The 23289-nt window shown below is 47.7% G+C and overlaps 2 protein-coding genes and 1 pseudogene across 2 annotated transcripts; all 3 read right to left on the reverse strand.

Moving 5' to 3' along the window:
• Positions 1 to 254: 254 nt before the first annotated feature.
• Positions 255 to 734, reverse strand: LOC120662569. Its single transcript, XM_039941691.1, has one exon. It carries the CDS (start codon positions 732 to 734, stop codon positions 255 to 257), a length of 480 nt encoding a protein of 159 aa, XP_039797625.1.
• Positions 735 to 5482: 4748 nt separating this feature from the next.
• On the reverse strand, positions 5483 to 6058 carry LOC120662570 (annotated as a pseudogene).
• Positions 6059 to 17471: 11413 nt separating this feature from the next.
• LOC120658814 (anthocyanidin-3-O-glucoside rhamnosyltransferase-like) lies at positions 17472 to 20530 on the reverse strand. Its single transcript, XM_039936986.1, has 2 exons — positions 19634 to 20530; positions 17472 to 18172 (listed from the first exon to the last, which is right to left on the reverse strand). Exons 1-2 carry the CDS (start codon positions 20519 to 20521, stop codon positions 17762 to 17764), a joined length of 1299 nt encoding a protein of 432 aa, XP_039792920.1. The 5' UTR covers positions 20522 to 20530; the 3' UTR covers positions 17472 to 17761.
• Positions 20531 to 23289: the final 2759 nt, after the last annotated feature.

Here is a 23289-nt window from a genome sequence, read left to right on the forward strand (position 1 = left end):
CATGGGTTGATGCAGACCCAAGGACCGCTAGGGTTAGGTGTGCGAGGCGACTGCTGCTGCTGGCCACCGTTGGAGCATCTGCCCCTCCTGCGACGCTGCTGCTGCTGACCGCCCTGCTGAGGTGGGCTCTACTGCTGCTGCTGCTGAGGAGGGCGCTGCTGCATGACGGAGGTCGAAGATGATGCAGATTGGCAGGAGGAGCCGCATCCAGCCGAGGAGGAGGCGATCATGGCGGAGGAGGCAGCCACCTTTGACTAATTTGCTAGGCGGAGCTCCTGGAGGGCAAGCCGATCTACAGCCCTGGAGAAGGTCATGGTCGCGTCTCCTGCGATGATCTCTCCAGTGGTGTTGTAGCGAGAATCAGCCCCAGCGAGAAGGGCGAGAACCATCTCAGAATCGGCAACAGGCTTGTCGACGTCGCGAAGAGCATCAGCGGCCTTGTTGAGGGCTTGGGCATACTCGTGGACAGACATATCCCCTTGAGTTATTGCGTGGAATGCATGACTCAAGAAGATGGCACGAGGAGCTTTGTTCGTCTGGAAGTGGTTGGAGATGGCGACCCAAAGGTCCCGTGCTGTCTGGTTGGCGGCCATGGTGAAGTCGAGGACGTCCTCGGTGACGGAGCCATAGAGCCAGCTGCGGACGGCACAGTCGGCCTCGTTCCATGCATCAGTGCGCGGATCAGAGGGAGGGGCGCTGTTGATGTGGCTGAGGAGGCCGAACTTGCCGCACATGGCCTCGAAGAAGCTGCTCCACTTGGTGTAATTGGAGGAGCGGAGTTCCAGCTTGATCGGGACGTGCGCCTAGACGGAGACGACGGCGTACGCAGCCATGGGGATCGGCGGCGGCTGGGTGTCGTCGACGAAGAGGGAGGAGATGCCGTCGAGGAGAGAGTCACAGTCGTCGAGGGTGTCACCGTCGTTGGTGACACAGGACATCAACAGATTGTTGCAGATGCAATCTGTTGATGCTGCTGCAGCCGACCAGGGAGGGCCCAGGGAGGAGGAGCGACCAGGGAGGGTGCAGGGAGGAGGGGCCGACCAGGGAGGCGGCGCAGGGGTGAGGAGGAGGTGCCACAGCCTAGGGTTGGCGGCGGCAGGTGGTGGGTGGGCGCGCAGGCAGGGTTTGCCGCGCGAGTTAGGGTAGCGGAGGGGGGAGAGGGGCACGGCCGGCCTAGGGTTTGGCCCGGACTCGTGATACCATGTAGAGAATTGGGAAACACCACACACCCAAAGGAGGGGGTGACCTCTATTATATATTGCCGTATGGCTTGGAGTACAAGTAAACTCAATACAAGGAAATACAACAATATATCTCTAATAGTATCATTTGTTTCTCTTTCTTAACAACTTCGCAGGTATAAGGAAATTTTTTGGCTTCGCTAAACACGGGAGCACACGCTTTGAACTTCGCGGATTATTTATTGGGCTTCGGAATTATTTTATTGAGGTTAAAAATGCATCTCAATGAGCTTCGGAATTTATTGAGCCTCGGAATTTATTCAAGTTTTTGGGCTTCGGAATTTCCTAAGTCATCGGGCTTCGCAAATTATCTTCAGGACCTTCGGAGGTTATCTATTAGATTTTGGCGGCTTCGGAAAGCACAGAACACCATGACACAGCTCATTTTTAGAGATTATATATATATACACACACGGCCTTAAGGAGTTGACTGTGGCGATCTGCCTGCTCCCTAAGGTTCGCTTCGGCCACGGCAAGGCGGCTTTCCGCTTTGGCTGCTCGGGCTTCTGCCTGGGCTACGGCCAGTTTAGCCCTACGCCAACGGGACTCCGCTCCCTCAGCACGCTGGATTAAATCTCTCACACGCTGATGCAATTGGTCGCACAAATCGTCGAGGCTAAGCAAATAGCCAGACATAGCGACAACTGTGGGGTTCTTCTCTGTCCCTGCGGGGCTTTCCAGGTTGCGGATCCTCGCCATTCTTTTTAGAAATCATTAGGCACAGTTGGAATCTAATGATACAGTGGTAAATGGAGTTTATTCTGTTGAGTTTCAACTCGGTGTGATGGTCTTGAAAAACACTGATGACCTCTGCATATATAGCAGGATGTAGATGTTTGAAAAAGTAAAGAAGACCTGACCCGGCCCAAGTGACAACTGACAATGAAATTCTAAAACTAAACCACCATATATATCCTCCTTGTAGAATATCCTACAGTAGCTTGTACTGTATTTTTGCTGCTGCTGCTGTACCTACAACCACAGATATGAAACATTAATATTAAAAATTTATAAATAAATTTAACACCACAATTAATCAAAATTTATATTATTAATATCTCCATATGTTCATAATTTAATATAACGTCTACATACACATAACTTTTTTATCCCCACCTGGCCGCCTCTCGTCCTTATCATTCTCTGGCAGGCTGACATGTGGGCCCTGATATCTTTCCTTATATGCATTATGTGTGGCGCGTCCGTTTGCTCTGCCAGATGGGCCCTCCTTGTAAGTGGGTGTCGCCGGACGCGATATTCTGCGTAGTTGTATGGCGTCTATTATGTGTTTTCGTCTTATTCCGCTCCTGCTCATCTGAAATGTACAAAACTCGAAAACAACTGTGGAGAGTGTGCCATGGTAATAGTAAAAATCTTCTATCAAAATTTTGAAGGAAAAAATATCAAAGCTGCTCAATCAGACTCGGACATACATTATTCAGATGTGATGTAACTCTGAATATTTCCCTCAGGAAACTCAGAAGAAAAAAAAGGAATACCCTACTGCATGCAACACCTTTTCTTTCTGTGCACTGTTTTTATGCTATGGCAAATTAACGAACTAGGCAATTTTGAGAGGCTACTCTACAAAATATAGCAATGGAATCAACCGCATTTTGATGTCACCTCGATGAACTTCAGAGAACTGTTCTGGTTCATGGAATGGAGTGCTCAGAAATGGTTGACAAATGTTTGTTAACAAACCCCCTGGGGTCTCAGCATCTTGAATATCATCTGTTTGTGTACTCTTTTTCAATCTTATGGTTTCATACAAGAGGAAAATATAACGACTAAGCCTATGTAGATATTCTAATTACATACAATTTGTCTTGCATTTTTTGATAGGTAAGGCGAAGAACAAGGGTTGGGGTCCCCATAGAGAAACACGTCCAGTCTGTTTCCACTTCTATTTGTATTACAGACTCAAGAAAAACCAAAAGACTAGACTACCCCTACACTAGACTTAACACTAGAAGGCCCGTAGAGGCAAAGCCGGAAAGATACAAGCCGGTAACTCGATCCGACGCACGCCACGCCTTATAGCCAACTTGGCTTCCACGCTTCTTCTATGATGACGCCATGTGCCATAGTCAAATCTTGGGTTCTGGTTTTGAAGCCCAAACCAGAAAACTAGTCACCCACGGTTTCGATGGAAACCATGAGCGCCGTCGCTGGGTGGTTTTGTGCCCAAAGCAACAAAGCTCTTCCCACCGGGTTGGATGGTGGTTGGTCCCCCAGCAGAATACCCCTAGCAGTCCCCGCAGCAGCTTACTGGCTAGCCAGACAAGGGTCAGCAGTGGCAAGCCGCCCAAGATCCCAAAGAGGACATTCCCCATTGTACGGTCAGCCTCAACTGAAAATATTATTGCCCCGCCCTTGTTTACTTCCGTACCAAAGTAATTTGCGATGTGTGTTGCGCAGAAGAGCGACTCTTCTGCACCAGCGCCCAAGAGGAGGAAATGGGGGAAGGAGGAAGAGCCCATACCTCTTTTTTCTGAAGAGCTTGGCAGCTTGGCCACAGCTGCTTGCGTGCCAGAGCTATGGAAGCTCGATCTGCTTGGGGAGGTAACATAGCAGTAAACTATGACCATCAATCTTGACTTGAGTCACATTTGTCTGAAACGGTTTTGTGTATGTCCTGAATTCAGGACGCCATAGAACAGAGAGCGCGGGCGTGGAAGGCGGCTGTGGAGGCGCTGCACATCGTATCAGCCACGGAAAGAGTGGTTATGATCTACATGTGCGTGACTACACGTGATTGATTTCTTGATTTGTGAACAATGCAATGGTGCTTGCTTGCAGTATGGTGAGTGGTTACCAAAGTTTGATCTGACGACACCCTTTGCTATTGCTAATCACCGCAGAACCTTCTCCAAGCTAAGCAAGGCAGCAAGGCCTGACGCACCGTGCGCCTGCTTTGACAGCTTTCTCAGCTTCGAATAGGCCGCTGTGCAAGCCATCACTGACATTGAGGCAATGTAGGCGGTGGCAAGCGACGAGCTTCCTGAGGACGCGCTGGCTGTCCTGCTGGAGATGAAGCGCAAAATGGAGATTGAGCAACAGAGACGCATCGGCTCCGGCGCTGCTTCATATCAAGGGGTGTCTCCCTGACTATAGTGCATGTGGATTGTGTCCGGATGGTCATGGAAAAATTGCAATGGGGTTACCAGCTGTAAAACGAGCATGCAAAACTTTATCCAACTATCAGGGACAATTGCCAGTGCCTAAGGATGTTCGTGAGAGCTGTGCAACTCTGATAGCATATGCCCCAGAAGCCACCAAGTTAAATGAAGTACTCAAACTAACATCAAATTCCCTGAAGGACGGCAAAGAGATGACTCTGGACAGTCTACACCCTCGTATATCTCCTGTTGGGAACCGAGGTGACCCTAATACCCACTATGAAGAGAACCTACACCTAAGACACACCAACTCACTCTAGAGTCGGTTAGTCTTTTCAATTTCTAGCTACTTAGTGTATAAGGTTCTTTCGACGGCAGAGCCGCCTTCGTGCTTCCGGGTGGAGAGCCTACCAACAGATGAAGTTGGCTTCCGGTAGGCAGAGCCTTCCTACGATGAAGCTCAGACCCTTTGTGATCCCGCCTTTGTTGCTGAATATTCTAGGAGCCACATGTAGCCAGAGCTTTCTGATTCTTCTGCTGCTTCAATGGAGATCTCCTGAGTTTTCCTTGTACAGTTACAGATAGATGTACATACTAGTTTTTCTTGGTCTTTCTCGCATCAGACAAATTGCTGATGGCTGTTGTTTTTGTACTTTAGACTCTTCTACTATCAATGAATAGGCAGAGCACCTGCCACTAATTGCTCAAAAAAAAGACAGGAGCAAGTGAGGTGTTAACTTGATTGGAGCAAGTGAGGTGCCTCTATTGGAGCAAAATGTGTTCAAGAAAATGTGTTTCATCATAGCTCTTGTACTAGTAAAAGCCTAGGAATTTGATCTAAATGTCAATGTGATTATTAGAAATTTTTTTGTGAGTTCTGATGTGCTTTTAACTTTGCTGAGCGCAAGGATCTGCAGAGTTACATGAAGTGTGATTGTGTTAAGACAACAAATTAACTTTGCTGAGCACAAGGATCTAGTTAGACACAGTCCAACATTATACATTGTAGTAAAGATGTTGGGATTGTACTATTAGTTGAATCATGTAAATTTCACAATCGAAGTTCCAACTGTAAGGTGACACGTGCACACTACTTGTTAGAAGCCTTGTGGTGCGCATTTAGCCCAGCCTTGTGCTGCATCGGTGGACGAGGTGGACGAGGTTGCCGCCCGAGCTGTCCCCGATGAGGAACACCCGGGACATGTCGGCGGCCCCGCGGAGGAGCGCGGCCGCCGGGTCGTCGAGCGAGCCGCCGCCGTCCTCGGACGACAGCGTGATCGAGCGGAGCCGGCGGAGCGCGGCGACACCCGTGTCGATGTGCGCGGGCGGGCGGCGCTCAGGCGCGAGCGGGAGCTCAACGGCGACCACCACGCCCGGGACGGCGCATGCGAGGCGCGCTTAGAAGTGGTACATGAGCCAGGACGGGTGGGAGATGCAGAAGACGCCGCCGTGGAGCTGCAGGATGACGGGCAGGCGCGTGACGCCCTGCCCCGCCACCTCGGGGAGGTACACGCGCAGGTTGGGCTCCCCGGACAGGTCGTGGAGCGTGTTCCCGTCGCGGGGCTCGGCGTACGGCGGCACGGGCTGCATCAGCGGGAGCGCCTCCAGCGGGCCGGTCCACGTGCGGTCGACGCTGCCGTCGTCCAGCACGCGCAGCCACCCGGACCCCTCGTCCACCACCTTGCGCCCGCCCATCCGGGAGGGATTCCGTCAGGGCAAGCGCGCGCAGTGTTGTTTTAGGATCAGTAGACCACCTAGAATGTCTTTAGATGTTGCGGAGACGAAAAAAGAATAGCAAATATGGGTTAGAAGAGTTAGGGTTTGAGAAAGACAAAAAGTAATGCAAAGTAATGAAAAGTAATAGATTGATATGTTTTTGATCGATTGGATAATGACTAAATCGAACGTAACTCTCTATATTTATAGGGTGGGATGGACTTTCCCTGCAAAATTTTTTTACAGATCTAGATCTACAAAGATTCTAATTGTACTTGGACTCTTTTTGGACCGGTCAGATCCACCGGTCAGACCGGTCAGGCTCCTGCCAGACAGGCTACAGCACTAGACCGGTCAGACCGGTTACAACCAAACACTAGGAAAATCGGGTGCCGTTCGTGTGGACCTGTGTGAAGGGAGGGAATCAGACCGGACCTGCTCTCGGTGACACGGAGCTCTGAGGCCCTGTTTAGTTCTTAAAAATTTTCAAGATTTTCTGTTACATCGAATTTTTGGACACATACATGAAGCATTAAATGTAGTTTTAGAAAATAACTAGTTGCACAGTTCAGCTGGAAATGATGAGATGAATCTTTTGAGACTAATTAGTCCATAATTAGACACTAATTATTAAATAAAAACGAAAGTGTTAGAAGGGCCAAACTCAAAAAATTTCGCAAACTAAACACACCCTATCTCTCGCCGCCGGGAGTCCGAACGTCCTCTTGCGGCAACTTCGGAGCACATGGGGACGCAATTGCCTTCGGAGTATGAACCGGGGCTCCTGAGTCCTGACTAAAACTTTGGTTGGTAGCTAGCTGCCTAGCTAGTCTCGGCTCGGGTCAGTCGGGGTCAAGGAATAAGCTATTTCCTGGGAAATAAAGATTCGGCAATAACTGAGCGTGTCATCTGGCTACCGGAACGGGTTGACTTGAGTCGGTCATGCGCAGATCGCAGACGGCAGCGAGCGCATCACACAATGAGCTAAAATCCAGCACGGAATGGGTGAACTGCATGAAGTAGATTTCACCCACTTCTTTTTTCACAGGACGTATTAGGATTTCAAAAAGGTCCAGCAATATATCATCAATTACAATAAAATCCATGTTGTACGGAAAAAGTACGCAAAATACAGTTTTGTTTTGCGTGACTATTGTGCGTTAAGCATGCATATTCTTTAACAAAATGTTTGTTCGAAACCTATGGGATTTGATTTTTCTTTGAATCCTAATACACTCTACATCAAAATAAAAGTAGGGTGTATTATACCTATTTATTTGCAGCTGAAACATACTAACTTATTCTTTTGATTTAACTTTTCTATTTTTAAGAGCTATTTTAGAATATACCCCTGAATAATGGTGTAGACTCGAATATGACCTAAAGATGTTTGTTTATTAGGTCAGCATTTTGTTGGTGCTAGTCACCATCATTGCTTGGAAAACTGAAAGTATGAACTAGGCTATTAAGGGCATATACTATACAACAGTTGTCTATTTGATATACACAGACAGCTAAATAGACAGCTTTACAACAGTTTAGATAGTTATTGTCTTTTTAACTGTCTATGTAATATTTAATACGTACTCTAGTTGATGTTATTTTGCATGGGAGCGCGAGCCAAAGCAGTAGACGAGATAGTAGACAACAACACACTATTTCCATTTAATGATGGCCACATCAGCTCAGTTTGCTTACATGGATTTATATAGAGGGCCGTTGTCTAACTGTTGTGCATGCTCTGTCTGGTCTTTGTATGGAGTGACCGCTTAAAAGTATTTTGAACAACAAAATTATATCAACCTAATTTGACTTGTTAAATGGTACATATTTTTGACGCGGTAAATTTGGTAAGCAAGCTTGACATATGAAGATTTTTTTCGTACAAACTAAACCATAAGATTTTTTTCACATATTACAGATGTTTGCCATAAAATTCTCTACTCGGAGATGATGATAATCATCCAATCAATCTTTTTTTTTTGAAGAAACCGCAAGAAGCACTGCCAAATCATTTAAGAAGGAGAAGCGGAGTATTAAAAAGATATTACATAAAACAAAACAGGAAACACGCAAACACATCAAAGGTAAGAATAACCTAGGAACTAGGTGACGCTCGGGGCTTTGAAAGCTGCTTGTCGCAGCCCAACTCCTCTAGAATGCAGCCGAATACCAACGGAGCTTTCATCGATTTCCCTTCAAAAACTCTTCTATTCCGTTCCTTCCAAATGTTCCATGCCGTGTACATGAGCATGGCTGCTACGTGTCTCCACTGTTCTTGAGGTATCAGCTGCAAGGTAGACATCCACCATGCTTCGATATCAACTCCTCTTTCTGGTGTCTTCACTACACCATTAGACCAATCCTGCATCAGAATCCAAACTTCTTGTGCAAACACACAACAAAGATAAAGGTGAGCTGCGGTCTCTGGTTCTTGGTCACACAAAGGGCAGTTTGGATCACATGGCCAAGCCTTCTTGGTAAGTTTGTCTGCGGTGAGAATTTTAAACTGAACCAAAAGCCAGGCAAAGAACTTGTGCTTCCCCTCAGCATGTGCTTTCCAGATGTAGTTGGCCTTGAAACTGCAATAAGAACCATTAAACTGTGCCAAATAGGCGGACTTGGAAGAATATGAGCCATTAGCTATCCAGTGCCAAGAGAGTTGATATTCTTGATCATTCAAAGAAACTTGCTGCACCAAATCCCAAAGTATCACAAACTCGGCCATCTCTTCGACTATACTCATGCACCACAGACCTCTAGTCCAGGACTGGTCTTGTAACTCTTCATTCACTTTTCTATTCTTCCTCAAAGCCAGCTTGTAGAGCCCTGGCGTGATGTCCATTGGTGCCCTGCCATTAAGCCAAGAAGATTTCCAGAAATATGCTTTGTTACCATCACCAATAGTAACTACTGTGCTTGCTCTGAAGACGCCAGATCAACTGAGTCACAAGGCACCTTAGTGCCCACCCAAGGTTGGTCTAGTTGGGCCCATTCTAACCAAAGCCATCTCAATCGCAAGGTGTAAGGATCGATGGACCAAGAGAGGGGGTGAATTGGGCCTTTTTCAAATTTCTAAGACAAAATAAAGCAACATTAACCTATGCAATACTAGTAAGGTACAATTCACCAACCGGCTAACTAAGCAAACTACACAAGCTATCAAAGATACAACAAGGTATGAAACTAAGTAAGGTAGAGCTAAGTTATGATCTCTAAGGTCAAGTACATGAATAATTGCATGAAAGTAAGTGCTTGAAAGTAAAGAGTGGGCAAGAGACAACCGGATTTTTTCCCGTGGTATCGATGTGTTGGCACACACCCCTAATCCACGTTGTGACACTCACTAAGAGTCTTGTCACCTCCCATGTCACCGAGACGAGGGCGCTCACTAAGAGTCTCCGTTCACCATCCCAGCGTGGTGGAGCTCAAGCCACGTACAAACTTCTTCGGGCTCCCACAATCCTTGGCAAGCTCCGGAAGAAACACCTTCAATCACCAAGATCGCCTAGGTGCTGCCAATTACCAAGAGTAACAAGCTAGGGCCTTCACTTGAGCAAGAACCGATCACCAAGAACGGATGCACACAAGCTTCTCTCTACTTAAGTCCTTAGTCTTGCTTCTTGAATGATTGAATGAACAAATGTGTGGAAGATGAAGCTCAAGGTGGCTCTCAATAATAGTACGAGTGTATGAATGTTGCCTGGTGTCAAGAGACCGCAAAATGACCCATTGGAGGGGTATATATAGGCAGCTCACACGAATAGAGCCGTTGGAGAAAAGCTGCCAGAAAAGTACTTAACGCCGGTTAATCTGACGAACCTCCAATAGCCAGCGTCGGTTTAACCGATGAATGTAAACTGCCCATTTGGAAAACTAGCCGTTACAACTTGGGCAGATTAACCGATGTATCATCGGTTTAACCGGTGAGTGTAGTTGTCCACTGATCAACTGAAAAACCAACTCGCTGGACAACTGCACCGACGTTAACTCAAATCCATCGTCGGTTTAACCGGTGAGTATAACTTCTGAAATCCCTGGAAAAACCAACTCACTGATCAATTGCACCGACATTCGATTTCAAACATCATCGGTTTAACCGGTGTATAGACTTGAAACACCCTGGAAAAACCAACTCTCTGGACTAATGCACTGACGTTAATTTCAAACATCGTCGGTTTAACCGGTGTATAGAACCTGTCCAGACTCCGATAACTGCGTTTAACCGACGTATAGAAAATTTGAGTCGTCGGTTAAACCGGTGTATAGACTTTTTCTGATTTTGCCTTTTCTAATTTGAGTCTTGAATGAAATCCAAATATTCTTGAGGTATAAGTTGAAAACCACTTATTTGAACTTCTAGGAACCTGAGTGACCATAGTGTGCATCCATTTTTGCCATGTCCATGCTCAAGTTACTTAGTCTTAACCCCTCTTAATAGTGCGACCTCTACAAAACTATAAAACCTATACTAATCTAAGTGTCCTTCTCAACCTTGTGACACTTAGGACTAGAAAGCTCCTTAGTCTTGTTATATATTTGAGTTGAATACCGAGATCGCCCTTTTGAATAACGAAATTGAGGGGCCTCTTTAACATATGACCAAATGAGCGATAATGATTCATTAAGCTACACAAACTCATTAGTCATAATAATGGTTGTCATTATCACCGAAACATACCTAGAGGGCCTAGATGCTTACACAAGGCCCTGCTGAACAACTCCAAGTCCAAAATACCAAACCCACCAAATTTTTATGGGCGGCTTGTTTTGATCCACCATACCAGGCAGTGTCCCCCATTCGTATCTGCAGCCCCTTTTCATAAGAAACTTCGTCGAACTCTATCAAACCGCTTTAAGTCTCACTTTTTCAAAGCAAAAACCGATAGAAAATGCACCGGGATGGAGGTTAAAACTGCATTCACCAACAGTAATCTACTAGCCTTGTTCAAAAGTCTACCTTTCCTACCCGATAATCTTGCTGCTACCTTCTCAATTAATGGCTGCATCTCAACCCTTCCAGGCTTTCTGAAGTGTAACGGCAAGCCAAGGTATGTGCAGGGGAAGCTCTTGATAGGATAATTGAAAAATTGAATAATATGGGGACCTGTCTAGGTCCTCACACCTGATTGGGAAGCAAGCACTCTTATTTATATTGACCACTAGCCCAGAAGCTAGCCCAAAGGTTGAGGGGAGAGATGCCAGCTCCCTCACTTCCTCCATAACTGGATTAAGAAAAATAGCTGCATGATCAGCATACATACTTATCCTTAGTTTTGCACATCTGTGAGCATTAGGTGTGAGGGATCCATTTGAAATAGCCAGCTCAAGCAACCTGTGCAAAGGCTCCAGGGCCAAGATGAACAACATCGGCGACAAAGGATCGCCCTGCCTCAAACCTCTCCGATGCCTGAACCATTTACCTCTTGCCCCATTTAGAAACACTGCAGAAGAGGTACTGCCTAACAAAATCGACACCCAACCTCTCCATTTCACTCCAAACCCCATCTGAGTGTGTACTTCCAACAAATAGTCCCATCTGACACTATCAAAGGCCTTTGCAATGTCAAGTTTTAGAAATAGTGCTGGGTACTTGGCTCTGTACAATTCTTTAATTAAACTTTGGGTGTACAAAAAGTTGTCATGAATGCTCCGTTGCTTGATGAAAGCACTTTGGGCCCTTGAGACAAGTAGGTCAAGAGAGCCTGCCAGCCGGTTAGCCATGAGTTTAGAAATCAGCTTTGCAACACTATGTGAGGCTAATAGGCCTGTGTCCCACCATAAAATTGTTGAATTTCAGGATGTGATTAAAAGTAAAAATAAAACAACAATTTTCTCATAATTTTAAATTTTTCCCAATTTTATTTTCATCACCAGAAATTTAGTATAGAAAAAATAGTTAGTTCTTTTCTAAATTAAATGAGGTCATTCTGTTTGTGGCGCATTCATGTTGCTTTTGCATTGTTTTATTGCTTGTTGTTCAATTTGAATTTAAATTCCCTAAATTTGAATTTTAATTGAATTGGTTTGGAACCATTTTCAAAAATGCAAAATATTTTTCCTCTCACCACTCTTTTCAGCCCAATCCAAACACTTCTCCCTCTCCCTTTTTCTTTTCTTTTCCCGATCGGCCCAGTCCACCGGCCCAAAACCTCTTCTACCAGCCCAGTCTGGGCCTCTATCTCCCTCTCTCACGCTCGCTGCTAGGCGGAACCCGCCTGTCGGGTCCATCCTCTTCCTCCCGTGCTCAACTCGGACTCAGGCCGAGTCCGGCCAGCGCCCGCGTCCTCGTGTCCTCTCTTGGCGCGCGCGCCAAGGTGCCCCTGTTCGCCCTATAAATAGCGGCCGCATGACCCCCCATGTCCCCCATCGAAGTCGTAGCCGCCGCTTTCGCTCGCAAACCCTAGCTCTCGCTGCCGCCTTACTTGAGCTCTCAGAGTTACTCGCCGCGCCATCGTTCTGTCGCTTTCCCGTCGACTTCGAGTTGTTCTGGAGCTTCGTGTCGTGGTGAGGAAGCTCTCCAACCTCTTTCCTCTCCCTCTCTCTCTCCCCTTCATGTGTGCGCAATCGCTCACCGGAGCCCCGCCGAGCCGCCTCGCCGTCGAGGTGCTCACTCCGCCATGTTCCTCGCCGAGTCGAGCCCGCAGATGAGTTCGTCGTGTTTCTCGACGACGAGCCAATGTAGATTATGATTTTGCCCAATGGGTCATTGGAATCCATTGTGGTACAGGAAGGCTAGAGCGCCATCCCCAATTGTGGTACGAATCTGGTATGGCTGTCTGTACGAATCTGGTATTCAACACTTCTATCTGCAAGCGTTTGGCTGTGTAGTTTGGTTTGGGTTTGGGTTTGGGTTTGGGTTTGATTTGAAGAGGCAAACGGATTGGTTTGGCTTAGTTTCCGAGACATGTAGTTTGGGGTGGTGGGGTTCAATCACTGAGTCAAGTAGTAAATAGTTTGGGGTAGTGGCGGATCCAAGAGTTGGATTTAGGGGGCTTATTTCTTCTCCTCCTTTTCGTCCATGACAGAAAATGTTGGAGAGACTTTAGGGGGGCTCCATAAGATTCATGGGGTAGAGGGCTCCAGCACCCCTGCCCCCATGTTGGATCTGCTCCAAGTTTGGGGTGGTTATGGTTCGGATCTTAGACCATTAACAGGTTGTGCATAAGTGCGTGGAAGACTGAGAGAAGACAAGAGTGTTTTTTTTATTAGAGCAAGGAGAGAAGAGATTTCCCGTGCCGTATTTAACCTGTGTGTGAGTCCGTATAGCCTCGTATTTATCGTTCTTTATTGACACTATCTCTATTAAAAGAAAGAAAATTGAAGTTGGTACACACATCTCGAAGCCTCCGCTTCAGCCGTGTGATGCATGCTCAGCCGCCCAGATCTCCGGCGCATCCGACACCGGGGGCTACTTCGATTTACTGGACCGGGGACGGGTCCCTGTGCCGCTTCGCGAAGCCAGACTCTTGCTCCCGGCGCCAGGTGCCCCCTGCGCACCCCTCTTGGCCGCAGTCGCTCGGCCACAGGTTAGGTGGGGAGGTGCCGGAATAGCAGGCAAACGAATCATGTTTCTCACTTGCGTTATCTACTCATGGGCCCGCCAGGTTCCACACACAGCCACGGTCACAGAGCCTGTCCTGAATATATATATGATGACCCGTTCTGTACTGGAGCTCGTCATAGAAATTTTATGACGACACTTGATGTTTGCCACTATGAAGTCTAGAAATCGTCATAGAATTCTTATTGGCCCAACAAGATCCAGGTAAATAACAACCTATTTGTGGGCTAGGCCCGGTCCATTGGGCTTCCACATTTACTTTCCACATTTATTATGTTTCAAACTGGATTCATTTGCAGGCCTAGAAAATTAGATACCAATGTTTTGGCCCATATGAACACAACGTTATGACCCGCTAAAGCCCAATGCCATGACCCATTTTAACCACCTCAAATGTTGTCACAAATAATATATATTATTTCTGAGAACGGGCTGATAGCCCAGTGGAAGGGAGCGGCTGATCGCTCTCTGCCCGCGAGCGTTCGAGCCCCACGCTCTGCGCTCGTGTCTCACCGGGGCTTGTCCCAAAAAATTTAATTGGCAGCCTCTCACGTGTGGAGCCACAAAGAATTGCGACGCGCCCGTCGCCTACGAAACCATGATGTTCCGATGATCTCCTAAAAATTTAATTGGCAGCCTCTCACGTGTGGAGCCACAAAAAATTGCGACGCGCCCGTCGCCTACGGAACCATGATGTTCCGATGATCTCCAAAAGGATGCGATTTCATAGTAGTTGTAGGTCTGCTTGTACACATGTGGTGTGCGTGTGTAGTGTGGTGTGTGTATGTTTACGAACAGATGCTACAGCTGTACCCAGATAAAAGACTTCAAAAAAAATATATTATTTCTATGTATATAGAGCAGCTAAACCTGCGGAAGCACCACGACTCCACGAACATAAGCACCATTGCAACAAGAGTATTAGGCCCATTAGCTAGGCCAGTAGTGGTTCGTCTTCTCCCTCTATTTCACGACATGCTGTGCTGCCTGTTGCCTCCTTCCGTTCACCTCGTGCTCGCCTCCACTCCACAACATCCGTGTGCTTGCCTGGGTCGATGCGCTGACACTCGAGGCTATCGAAGCATCTTCCAGTGCATCAGAGATCATTCTCAATAGTCCTCTGCACCGAATAAGTCAAATCCACGATCACTCTGCGTCATTTCTCTTCTAGCCAACAGGTACAGGATCTCTCTTTCCTTTTGTTTACATATTCCATTAGAGAATTCCATATCTATTTGCTCTCAGTCTCTCCATACAAAGAGAATGGGTTTTCCAGTGTAATTCGTGTGCTAATACTAATGAACTACAAGCATTGGTAAATTTATCTAGCAATGAGGGTCTACAATGCAAATTCGTTTTTGTGCAGTCTCTCTAATATATTTGTGAATGTAGTTTTCTGTAGCCTTTTCATGTGAATCAAAAACGTCAAAAGCAGTTTGTTTCATGTCCGGTTAATCTATTGGTCTGTGGTGTGCTCAATGTTTTCACAGGATGGTTGTACTGCTTATCTCTAACGAACGAAATCAGCTCCATGGACTCTTGCTCCTCATTCGGACACGTCACCTCGTATTCGCCACCGTTTGATCTTGATCGGACCGTCCAAAAAAGGGCTTTGCGGCTACGGTTTCGAGAGCCTTCGTCTCGGGTCGTCGACATGCCAGCGCACCGCCCGCCCCTACCCCCAGGCGCCCCCACTCCTCCATCACTACTGACGTGTCCTCCACCAGGCCACCCTCCTCTCCCACACAAAACAGAGCCACGGTTCCGCAGCTCGCACAGCTGCAGTTGCAGATCGACACGACGGCGCGGAAGGAATCCTAAGAGGGGCAGAGGGCCTCACCTACCTCCGGATGAAGCGCTCCCGTGGATTATATGTGCGATTCGAGGTCTGCCGTTGCCCACCTGAACCAGCTGCTCCCACAAATCATGGATGCTTCCGCACGCATGCATGTCGCCCTGTAGGCAAGGAGAAAGTCCCCCACCATGCGAGCTGTCGCCAGACCATTTTCGCATAGCTGCATGTAGCCACCAAGTACAACGCCGATTCATCTTTGCAGCGAATAGGATATGCTTGCAAATAGGATCAGCCGCTGTAACAGCTGCCACTTGAAGAATCTGCACGGTCTGCAGTCGGCAATCACCGCTGTAACAGCATTAACGAGACTGAACTTTTTTTTTCATATTGTAGGTCAGAGATACGTATTATGTTACTCATCACTAGAATTTTCATAAAACGTTTGCCTTACCTGTTTGTTGGCATTGTACTTCTTTAGATCTTGTATAGTGAACGGTGCTTGCCAAATCTATATACTCATTAGCTATCTTGTGATAAATAAAGCACCTCAATGTTCTCTCAATCTGAATATATTCAAATTTTCAGAAAAGATTTTCTATATATTCATTAGCTATGAAAGTTTCGGTTACTGCCTTCATTTTTTATATGAATAAAGAAATACTACTTTTGCTTACCTAAGTCTATTATCAATAGCAACGAATCTGCTTATTAAAGACATAATACTATATACGGGTGACTATTAAAGTCAATCACGAGGATTTGCTGACTCAGTCTTTCGAAGATGCTCATAGGGGTAGGGTTTACGTACGTGTGTTCATAAGGGTGAGTGTGCGTTTATTGCGACTTTCTGAGTTGTACTGTGTAATTATAAAAAATATTTTATACGGGGTACTTATTAAAGTCAATCTCAAGGATTTACCAGCTCAGTATTCAAAGATACTCATAGGAGTAGGGTTTGCGTATATGTATTCATAGGGGTGAGTGTGCGTGTGTTGTGATTGTCTGAATTGTACCGTATATTAATCATAAAAAAACTGTGTAGGAGGTTTGTAATCCTTTTAGGTCATAAGGTATACACTTTGAGCTGATCTTCGGGAGGGCGCGGCAAAGCCGCGCCTATGTTTCTAGTACCAAATAAACTGGTGCCATGCATTCATTCATGTGGTCAACGAACCTTACCAACACAAAGGTATGCTTATGTGATTGTAAAAATAATGGAGTTGCTATACATTATGAAAAAAAAGCTCAATATGACGGGTACCCCCAGGCTACTTCCCAGGAGGTGCTTGCGGCGGCATCTTGGTTCTTGGAGTGGGTGGCCAAGGAGTTTTTTATCTGGGCCCATGGATGACAGTCTAATCTTAGGATTGACAGTCATTTGTATGTCCTTTTGTGTTTCAGACTTTTTTAGGTTGTATGCCGTTTGGCATTGGTCGGAAAAGATTCAAGATATTGTATCACCTTGATGTCACTTCTTGAAATCAATAATGTTTCCCTTTTCCAAAAATATATATATATGACGGGTACCTATCTCAAATATATCCTTTCTTTTCAGAAACTCATGTAGATTAGTACCTTTTATTTATACCTTAGCTACGTTCTACATTATGAATATTGCTTTGATTGAATCTGTGAAATTTTATCATGGTTACCTCACAGTGATTTACTTTTACTTTGAGTTTACATATCCCATCTCCGATACCTAATTGATTTCTCACTTTCATGGTTTTTGTTTTGTGCCTTAGGTTCCAGATCAAGGGCAATTTGAGTCTTCCTTGGGAGATGATGAAAATTTTGTGAAAATTTTGGACGCAGCAATAGATTGTCCATACATGATGGGATTTGCGATGCTCGTAATTAAATAAACATGTAATTTATGTTTTGGCCGATTCATTCATTTTTTTACATTCAATTCTATGTGCTGATTAGTGGTGATTATTTCACTCTACATATGGGAACATTGCCCCTAAGTATGTATGGGAGTACGGAGAAGCAAGTTTAGATAACGATAACTATATTATATAGGATCCGATCTTGATACAAGACTTCTAATGCCGAAAGTTTTTAACTAGAGCCTCCTGTGCACAAATGTGCCTACCGAACTTAATATGAGTACTTGATAGTAGAAAATAGGATAATGTTCTTCAGAACGATCTTGTCTTTGCAGCTCCTTCAACCTTGACGTGTGTCATCTTGCTTGCGAGGAGGGTTGGGTGGAAGCACCTGTGTCATGAAATGATCATAAGATTTCAGGAGTAGGCCGGCTTCCCTGTCGAGGCACATTAGTGCACTCGGAAGGCAGTTTTCCTCGGATTATCTGCTGTTACGCCCTCACGACCTCCTTGAGCTCCCTGACGAAGTCAACCGCTAACTTATTCTGCACGGCGTCGCTAGTAAAGAACTCCCTCCACTTGCTCGCATCTCCATCACCCCCCGTTGCCACCGCAGCGGCGACAGCGTCTGTCACGTCCGCGCGACCGAACCACCCGTCCTCGTCCCGCTGCACCACCTCCACCCCGACGCGGAGCTCGCGCACGAACAGCGCGGCGTTGAAGTACTGGTCGGTCTTCATCGGCAGCAGCACCAGGCGGCAGCCGGCGCCGAGCCCGGCGTGGTTCACGAAGCAGCCGACGCTCCGGTGCCGCAGGATGTGCTGCTGCTGCACCCAGCCCGTGTGCACCAGCCCTCTCCCCTTCACCCGCTCCCCGAAGCCCGGCAGGGTGCGCGTCGCGACCTCCGGTAACGAATATGGCATCATTTATGTCATTTTCGAGTGATTTTGGTGATTGAATGATAACATAATCAATGGGTCTAATATGATTGTTAAGATGACCATTCTCAGACTTTTAGGTTCAAGTGATGACAAAGAGAAGATAGGCGTAGCTAGGCCCGAAGGGCCGCCCCTACGGTGATTCCGCTAACCGATTAGCGGACGGGGGTCGATGGGGAGCCGCGAATTGAAGAGAATTGAAGAGACCGTGAAGAAATCTAAGTCAAAGAAATCAAGACAGAGATACTTCAGTAGCACCGGAAGAACCGATGCTATAGGCATCGGTGCATCCGATAGTTGTCGGATGATCCGACGGCCTGGTAATTGGCACAAGTCTGTGCGGCTCTGGACATCAAGTGAAGCACCGGATAAACCGATGGTGTCAAAAGAGGCATCGGTGCATTGGACGTACTGTGTTCCAGAGACGATGCAAGTCGCGCAAGAGCCAAGTCTTCAGCACCGGTTGAACCGGTGAAGCATCGGTGCATACCATCGGTGTAATGACGTCAGCTGCCAGGAGTTCAACGGCTACTTCGGGTTATGAGTGACCGGATGAACCGACGCTACCCCAGCCAAAGGCATCGGTTCATCCGATGATACGCAGATTTTCTGCTGACCGTTGGAGCATCGGCTACAAGACTTGGTGGCCTATATATACGCCTCACCCTGGTCATTTGAAGTTTGCTGTAGTTGCTAGACTTCCCACACATACTCAAGAACACCTCCAAGCCATACAAGAGCATAGTGATCATATCCTTAGCCCTTAGCACACTTTGAGAGTGTTGTGTAAAGGATAGCACTTAGTGAGTGAGTTTGCAAGGCCTAGAGCCTTTGTGCTGTGGTTCTTAACTGAACCAAAAGAAGATTTCGGTGTGCCGGCACCTTGGAGCTTTGAAGGCTCGCCGGCAACGTCATCGACCCTCCGACTTGGTGTGGAGCGGCGACGACATCTTTGTGCGGGGGACGTGGAGACCCCCATCCTTTGTGGAGAAGCTCCTTAGTGGAACCCGGGGCCAAGGTGACCGTGATTGTGTTCACGGAAGAGACTTGGTGGTCGAGTAGCAATACTCTTAGTGAGTGCTACAACAACGTGGGTGTAGGTGTGCCTTTGTGGCTAACCGAACCACGGGATAAACACCCGCGTCAAGAGTTTGCTATCTCATATCCTGCTCTTTAAGTTTCCGCATTTCATACTAACAATTTGTATGCATTTATTTTCATAAAGTAATTTCTGGATAGGAAAGACTATAGGTTGGTAAATTCTTTTGGGATAGGAGTTTCACATTAGAACAACCACAGTTGCACATCTAGATAGCTTGTTTTAGTTTAATTTTGTACAAACTAGTTGGAGCCATATGTCTAAGTTTTGAGTTGCCTAATTCACCCCTCCCCTTTTAGTCTAGAGCGCGCTACCGGTCCAATCACCTCCGCCGCTGCGTCCGTGCCCTTGTGGAAGTTGAGCACGACGAGGAACGGGCGGCCGGTTGCCTCCAGCCCGAGGAGGAGCTCCATCGCTGCGGCGACGGGCAGGAACGTCTCGCTCCCGAACGATGCGAAGATGACGGCGTCGCCTCGCGGTGGCTCCGGCACGACGGGTCCGGCGAGGATGACGGACTTGCCGTACTGGGAGGAGATGTAATCGACGTAGGGGGCCTCCATGTCCCGGGAGGATTTCGTGACAAAGCCGGCGCTGCCCTTGACGCTGGGAACCACGCGGTCGTACACGCACGACATGCCGTAGAAGCTGGTGTACAGGTACACCAGGTCCGCTGCCTGGTGGGGCGGCACGGAGGCGAGCGCCGAGGCCGCAGGAAATCCGGCAGGCGCCACCACGAGGTAGCGGGCGATCACGGCGGACGGCCGCCGTCCGTCGGCGAGGCGGGCAGGTACATTGAGGTAAGCGAAGGAGACGGCGGAGAAGACGTTGAAGTAGAGCACCTTGGCGCCGAGAGGCTCGGCGACGTCGCAGACCCACGGGGTGGCGAAGTCGATCAGCACGGCGTCCGGGCGGAGCTCGGCGAGCAGCGCGCGCACCTCGGGCTGGGTGCCATCGAGGGCAAGCTTCAGCAGCTCAGCGCCGTCGGCCGAGACGTCCGCGGTGCTCGCGGCCCCCGTGGGCAGGCCAGGGACCTGGGGCAGGCTCAGGGGCAGGACCCTCACCGCGCCGGCGGCAGACGCCAGCATGGCCTCGACGCGAGGCGTGATCCCGGCGGCCGTGAGGAACGTGACGCAGACCCCGGCCTCGCCGGAGACCAGCCTGCGCGCCAGCTGCGCGAACGGGCTTATGTGGCCGAAAGCGAGCCAGGGGAACATGACGACTGTAACATCCCGCCTCCCCGAGGCCGGGGCCGCTTACTTCTAGCAGCTTTATAGGATATAGACTACCCTCACAGATCAACACATGTATTTTCTGCGCACTTTGTCCTCACTCGTGCGCACCCGGAAAGAAGTTCCCGGTCGGTCACACATCCTGAAATTGCTCCAAGCCAAGCACGCTTAACTTTGGAGTTTTTTCGAGATCGGCTTCCGGAAAAGAAGTTGCAACTTGTTGGTATGAGTATCCTATTAATTCTATTAAGCCCTGGGCCGGGGTGTCACATGCTCACCCCCTTAAGAGACCGACGTCCTCGTCGGTCAATCCCAAACCAGGAACGTCCTATCTTGGCCACATCCCGTACGTCCAGTGCCGCAACTTGTTGATATGAATATTCTATTAATCCTATTAAGCCTTGGGCCGGGGTGTCACAATGACGTGAACAACGCCGCTACCGGCGTCGGCTTCACCACCGCCCGCCATGGCACCAGACTTGTTGCTTTTCTCCGAAGCGGTGCAATAGCTGCGACTGAGCTGCGCTATAAAATAGAGCAAATCTGATAAAATAACCAAGCGTCCGGTGGGGGAATCGGGGGATCTCCATCGCGCGTGTTCCGCGCGATGGGTATGCCATGTTCAAAATAACATCATCACCGATCGATTAATATTTGCGCTATCCATCATTCACCGGTTTTTAACTTTTGCATCATCATCCAACACTGTCCCTCCGACAGGTTTCCTAGACAAAAGTTTGTTGTCGGGTCCACTATTTTTCATTTCAACCTGTTATTAGCGCTCCTGCTTTCTTGTGTCATCAAAGCACAGTTGCTTCTAACAGGTCTTTGCTGTATACAAATAGGCTGTTGTTAACTAGTCATTGGTTAAAGATTTTAGACTTTTAATTAGTAACAGCCCAACTCCTTGTTGCTGGATACGAGTGTACACAACATATACAGAGAAGAAAAATATCACTTAAAATAATACAAGCAAGCAAAAGCATGTTACAAAAAAAGTGTCTGATCTGTGGTGCCCATACAGCAATAACAGAACTAAGCTACATGTTTGATTGAGGCTTCTATTTTCTATTGGCAGCTCAAGCAGGTACAACAAAAAGACCCAAAAATATAACAAAGAAATAAAAAGTTACAGGCAAAAATTTTCAGCAACAACAAAGTTAAAATTATATTTTTGCTAAAAAAATCACAATCACCAAAATCCATGTATACTACGGGATTCCAGTTGTTTGCCGTGTACCAGGGGCACACGGCAAAGGGTTTGTCCACACATAGCAAACCGTGCACGGCATAGATCGGCCGGAAAAGAGTAGTTTGTCGTGTGCTATTTCTCGGAGCATACGACAAACTTTTTGCCGTGTGTTTTTTGTGGCCCACCGCACAAAAAATTTTGAAAAAAAATGATGTGCCACACCATACCTTCCGCCACCGCCACCACCACCATCCGCCGCCGCCTCGCCCGCGGCCCCGCCGCCACCTCTTTTCCAGCTCACCACCGCAGCTCACCGCACCACCCTTCCTGCTTGCGCGCCATCGGCCAAAGGCGGAGGAAGCTCGCCGCCCGCCACCTAGAGGCCACACCGGAGCTCGTGCCGCACTAGGCTTCGCCGCCGTTCCCTATGCTTCGTGCTTTCTTTGTGCCGACGCTCCAACCTGCCCCTCACACTTTCGTGCAGTCGCCAAGCCACCCCGGAGCGCAGCCGCCGGAGCTTGCGTCGTCGTGCCGGAGTGTGCGTCGTCGCTGCCGCGTCACCGAAGCCGGTGCCCTTCGCCTGGAGTCGTTCCCGCCGCCCCGACCGCAGTGCTGCCTCATGTCGCCGGAGGAGGGGCGGGCCCTCACGCTGCGCTACGCCGCCGTAGCGGCGCTCTCCTACCCTGCGCCGCGAAGTGGCCGGGTGTAGGATCAAGAGCACCGACTAGAGCGGGGTGAATAGACGGTATAATACTAAAATCACAAACACTAGAGAAATTTAATTAGTAATACAAGAGAGCTCCTATGTCTAGCAACAACTATCTCTAGTTTGGTTTGCAACCTAGGATGACAAGGCTCAAATCAAGTTCTAGTAAAGTAAAGTGCTCAAGGTAAATTGCAATAATTGAAATGAGCAGAAATAACCGAACTTGACACAAGAAATTTTTCCCGTAGTGTCGATGACTTGCCGGTCACCCTAATCCACGATGAGGTGGATCCAAAGAGTCAACCGCTTCTCTATCAAGAAACCTCTTAATCTTGAGCCGGCTTGAATCAATAAGCCTCTCCAAACCTCGATTCCATTAAAGTTGCTCTTCACCGCTCCGGCGAGGTGAGCACAAGGACCTCTCACAACCGATTTCGGGGCACCTCAACAATCTCCATACAGAGCTCCACGAAATCACCTTCTCCAAGCCATCTAGGGAGCGGCAGCTCCCAAGAGTAAAAGTAGATGATGCTTTCTTGAAGATTACCTAATGCCACAAAGCTCAAACTCTTGGCGCAATGTACTAGAAAGCTCTCATACACACAAGAATGCAATCCCTAAGAATATATATATATATATATATATATATATATATATATATATATATATATATATATATATATATATATATATATATAGAGAGAGAGAGAGAGAGAGATGAAAACTAGCTCAAGTATGTCAAGTAAGCTTTTAAAGTGGCCAAGAGAGGGCTCTAAAGGCCAGGCATGGGATATATATATAGGCCTCCCCTTGAAATCTAGCCGTTACACTCTAAACTCGTGAAAACTGTGCTTT

Source organism: Panicum virgatum, chromosome 2N, assembly GCF_016808335.1.
Source record: "Panicum virgatum strain AP13 chromosome 2N, P.virgatum_v5, whole genome shotgun sequence".
NCBI lineage: Eukaryota > Viridiplantae > Streptophyta > Magnoliopsida > Poales > Poaceae > Panicum > Panicum virgatum.